The sequence below is a fragment of the Phalaenopsis equestris genome, unplaced genomic scaffold (assembly GCF_001263595.1).
Source record: "Phalaenopsis equestris unplaced genomic scaffold, ASM126359v1 Scaffold000002, whole genome shotgun sequence".
Classification (NCBI taxonomy): domain Eukaryota; kingdom Viridiplantae; phylum Streptophyta; class Magnoliopsida; order Asparagales; family Orchidaceae; genus Phalaenopsis; species Phalaenopsis equestris.
Window position 1 is genome coordinate 68,200,200 of NW_018164444.1, and position 5,062 is coordinate 68,205,261.

The 5,062-nt window shown below is 35.5% G+C and overlaps 1 protein-coding gene across 1 annotated transcript; it reads right to left on the bottom strand.

The window, feature by feature from the left end:
* Nucleotides 1-3,300: 3,300 nt before the first annotated feature.
* On the bottom strand, nucleotides 3,301-4,737 carry LOC110031436 (probable receptor-like protein kinase At1g33260). Its single transcript, XM_020734627.1, is given in 3 exon segments — nucleotides 3,301-3,780; nucleotides 3,782-4,146; nucleotides 4,220-4,737. Coding segments are annotated over 3 exon segments (1,110 nt in total). The 5' UTR covers nucleotides 4,665-4,737; the 3' UTR covers nucleotides 3,301-3,480.
* Between the last annotated feature and the right edge of the window lie 325 nt (nucleotides 4,738-5,062).

Sequence of the window (5,062 nt, forward strand, 5' to 3'; positions counted from 1 at the left end):
TTGTGTTTTTTTTCAAGTATAATTGTTTGTCTTCTAGGAGAAAGTTAAAAAAGTGATACCTCATGTGAATATGGTTAGTCATGACATGAAAATTAGCATTCATAGTAAGATAAATATCACTCACACTGTCATAATGAAGCTTTCAACCTTTTTCTCCTTGCCCAGTTCCACCATAAAGCTATGGAGTTAAATCATCTCATTGTTAGCCTTGGTGAGAACAATATATTCAGCTTCATACTTAAAAGTATAGTAATCTTTTGCAGGCAGGAATCCCAACCCACCATTATGTTCTCTAAAGTGAGAATACACCCTGTTACACTCCTTTTAACATTCAAATCTTCTATCAATCTGAATCTACAAATCTCTATAGGTCAATCCCTGTACTTTAAAAACAACGTGTCATGTTTATTGCTCCTCTTAGATACCTGAGAATCCACTTCACCATCTCCAAACGTTGCTTCATAGGATTACCTATGTACCCGCTGACAACTCTCACTACATATTTATTGTTTTGTCTCACATATGATAACACCCATCACACTCCCAACAGCTGAAGTATCTCAAATTCTATTGATAATTGCTCCTTAAAGTCCTTAATTTTTTTCATATTTACCCTTACAATTAACATGTCATTCACTTTAAAAGGAACAAGATATAATAATTACGAAAGTCCTTCATGAAGCAATAGTGGTATGTCCAACACTCATGTACCTACTATCTGACATGAATCGTTCAACTCTCTTGTACCACTATGTTGGAGCCTACTTCAAGTCATAAAAGCTCTTCTTCAACCTGCAGACTAAATTTTATTTCCTTGGAACCTTTTAGCTTTGCGGGTGCTACATGTACAACTTCTCTTTCAGATTTTAATATAAGAAGGCTATCTATACATTCATCTGCTCCAGATATAGATCTTCATATACTATTAAGCTCAGCACAACTCTAACAGTTTTTATCTTCACCACAATATAAAAAATCTCTTTGTAGCCCATTTCTTCCTTCTATTGAAACCCTTTCATAACAAGTATTGCCTTATATTATCTTCTTTCATTTGACTCTTCTTTTATTCTATAGACCGAGTTATTGTGTATTAATATTTAATCATCTGGTAATACCTCTGGTGCTTAGGCGCGACCTTTTTTATTTCATCGGAGCTTAAGCGCCGGATCTGGCGCTTAGGCGCCAAAATACTTTTGCACCATTTTTTGCATTTTTGCTTCATATTTGATGTTTTTTTCACTCCTTTTGCCTTTTTTTCACTTTTTTAGTTGTACATGAAGAAAAAACACACAAATACCTTCCATTAAAGCACACTATCTTTAAAATATGCATAAAAATGTGTATAAAAGCACTATAAATTTTAGGTTTATCACATATACACAATCCTTACATAATTCTAAATTCACATATTTTTCAAACTCTGAAGCGTGTTCTTTTAAAGTAGGGACTTCATACTTTTCTTGATCATATGTTTAAACTTAAGGGGTCAACGTCCTACATCAATCTTGGTTTCAACTACATTAATAGATTTTGTCATCTTATTGAGTAAGTAAAGTGTGCCTTCAACGTTTTCTTGAGCCATCACCGTCACTCCCCTAATCGTCTTCCATGAATTCTATGTGAAAATAATCATTTACACCAACTTTGTTAGCTAACTCGTCGAGATTATATTCATCTTCGTATGTGCAACATTTTTTACTTTATTAAGCTTTCAAACTTTTTATTATACAACTTTGTATCAATATTATATTTTCCTACAATACAGCAAATTGTTATCCCCAAATAAATCCTCCCCATATCGCTCTAAGTTTAATTTTTGAACACCTCTTTATTGTGGCATGCATGAAAAAGGCACAGAAATCTGCTAAGTTTCAGTACTGATTAGGGATAAAACTAATGACAACCCTTGTAACATGTTATTACCTAGAACTACATTCATTATAGTAAGGCTACCACTATTAGCAATATATTTCTTAATATATATATATATATATATTCTGTTCAAAAATAAACAAATTGGCCTCGAGCAGACCATTTGTACAGTTGTTTCGACGCCTCAATAGTCAATATAATGTGCTAAAATGTTTTAAATCAAAGAAAAAATGTTTTTCACACTTGATGCCTTGTTTTCCGCCCACACTTTTTGATATCATTACTCTAATAAATGCTTTTCACACCAAAAATAAAGAGATCGCTTGGGATTGTTTTTTTCTATTTTAATCTTATTTATTAATTTATTTTATTTGAAATGAACTATATCTAACATATTATAATATTTTTTTAATTAAACACTCAAAATAAATTAAAAAATAAAAATACGTATTTGTAAAATAAAAAAATAAAAAGTAATTTCAAATAAATATTCAATAAATCACTAAAAATAAAAAATGAGTTTTCTAATTCCTCCATGAACTTTTATCGCTGATAATCATTTTGCCCCCACAACTTATTATTATCTGCTAACTGTCAAGTGTCAATTAAGAGAGTAAATTTAAGCTTCTGAAAATGTCAAAAAATAACTTTTGACCGTCTTCTTCTAAAAGGTATCTAAAAAGTAACGGAAATACATTTAAACTTTTATATCTGAAATTTCATTTAATAAAAAAATTACATATAAAATATATTTACTCAAATATTGAATGTTTTATTAAAATTACAAAATTTTTTTAAGAAAATATACGACATTTTGTCTCTACAAGATAATAGTTAAATTATTATCTCCCGAGGAAATTAACTTCTTACTATTTTTATAAACATTTAAAATTAATATTTGATATATTTACATATAATTTTAATGTGTCATAGAAAAATTTTATCATTTAGTCTCGAGGTATTTGTAAGTAAGAAATATTACAGATGTAAATTTAAGATCATCTGGGATATCAATTTCAGCAAATTTTTAGTCAAACTCGTCGTCTTAATAAGATGAGACAGATGATATCAAAATTGATATAATTTGAGTGGTCAAGTTTAAATCAAGCCATCAAAAATATTTTTGAGACTTAGAGTCATCAATTAAATAGACAAATAAACTACAAATTTGACATTTAGTAAAGTCTCAACAAGAGAAATCAAACATTAAATTATCACTCTATGATTATAAATTTTTAATGACTGTTTAAATTATAAAATAAACAAGTTCATTGCCGAATTAAATAAAAATTTCCAAAATTTATACTGGACCCTACTAATATTAAGTCCAATTAACTTATAGATGAACTAAACGTTACTGATCAGATCCCAAATGAGTATAAATCAAACACTTAAAATATATTTAAGAACTACTCAATACAACTTAACTTAAGATAATAAATTATTCTTCTGTATTGTGTGCTTAAATATAAAATTTCAATCAGAGAATTTGAATAAGGCCACGCTCATTCAATTTAGACACCATTAAACACTTGAAAATATTGTCGTGCAATCGAATCTTTTGATCTTAATTAAATCTGCCAAATGAAAATCAGCAAGCTCGAATTTTTATTCACGTTTTACAATCTCCACGGCTGTGATCGCCGAAGGCACCTTATCTTCCATCATCCTCACCACATCCGCCATCGATGGCCGCAAACTAGGATTCTCCCCAATACAAAGCGCTGAAATGGCCGCCATTACTTGGACTTCTCCTTCATCATACTCTCCGGCGAGGCGTCTGTCTGCAATCTGCGACACGTACCCACTGTCTGCCTGCCGGAGCACTTTACCCACCTCCGCCGCTAACACCCTCTCTGTCCTCGCATCGAATGCTTCCGCTCCGGTGATCATTACAAGCAGCAACACTCACTCCAAAGCTGTACACATCATCGCTCTTCTTAGACACCATCCCGGTCCGAATGTAGTTCGGGTCGATGTAACCCGGCGAACCGGTCATGGAGGCCGGCGGTCGGACGGCGGAGGAGAAACCCATGCACGCGCATCCGAAATCGCAGAGCTTGGGGCTTAGGTCGCCGTCGAGGAGGACGTTGGAGGCCTTGATGTCTCCATGAACAATCTGGAGCTCGCAGCCTTCGTGGAGGTAGTCGAGAGCTTGCGCGAGACGGTAAGCGATGGAAGTCCGCCGCGCCCATGGGAGCACGGAGCCTGAGTGGAGCTTCTCGTGCAGGCTTCCATTCGGGATGAATTCGAAAATCAGAACGCCTTGGTCATCTGCACACATGGTGTTTGACAAATTGCCCGTTTCAAAAATAACTTTAGAATTAGTTGAAGTTGCAGCACATACCCTGTTCGTCGCAGTAGCCGAGGAGGCGAACAATGTGGGGATGATGGAGGCGGAGGAGGATGTCGAGCTCCAATCGAAAGGCACGGTGGAGGCGTTCGCTGCTCTGGTGGAGCTTAACGCTGGCGGTGGTGGAGTCCTTCAGACGAGCGAAGTAGACCGTGCTGAATCCCCCTTTGCCGATTACATCCGAGGTGAAATTAGCTGTGGCTGATTCAACCTCCGGCCATGTAAAGCGTCTTGGTGACGATGCGACGATGTCATCCTTTGGGGTGGGAGGAGAGTTGTCCGACCCGTTTTTGGGCCCATGGAGGAACTGAGCGATGGTGGCTCCCTTCTCTGTATCGGGGCGGAGCATGCTTCTCCGGCGTAGGAGGAAGAAGCCGGCGAGGGAGGCAAGGAGGCAGGCGGCGGCCAAGGGGATTGTGATGGCGATGGCGGGGTGCATTGTTTTCTCTCTTTCTTTGTGCGGTGGTTCGGCGTTCGAAGAGGAGCTTTGTGAGGATGGAGGGCATATGAATTTATAATAGAATACGAATTTTTGCTTATGAAATTACTTTTTGTTTAATTTGTTTTTGTTAAGATAAATAGTTAAAGCGAAATTCATTTTAACCTGAAAAAAGAAAGTGAAATATACGGTAAGATGGCATGTATGTAAACATTGAAGATTAGTTGTTATACAAGTAAATAAACAAAAATTAAGTGGTATGTATGTAAATTTTTCATAAAAAAATTATTTTTAAATTTCTTCGAGGGGGTATAAATCTCTTGGAAAAGTAGTGAAAGTTTTATATCTGCAAGATTAGTTTGGTCGAATTTACACGACAAAATGTTGTAGGGTTTGTT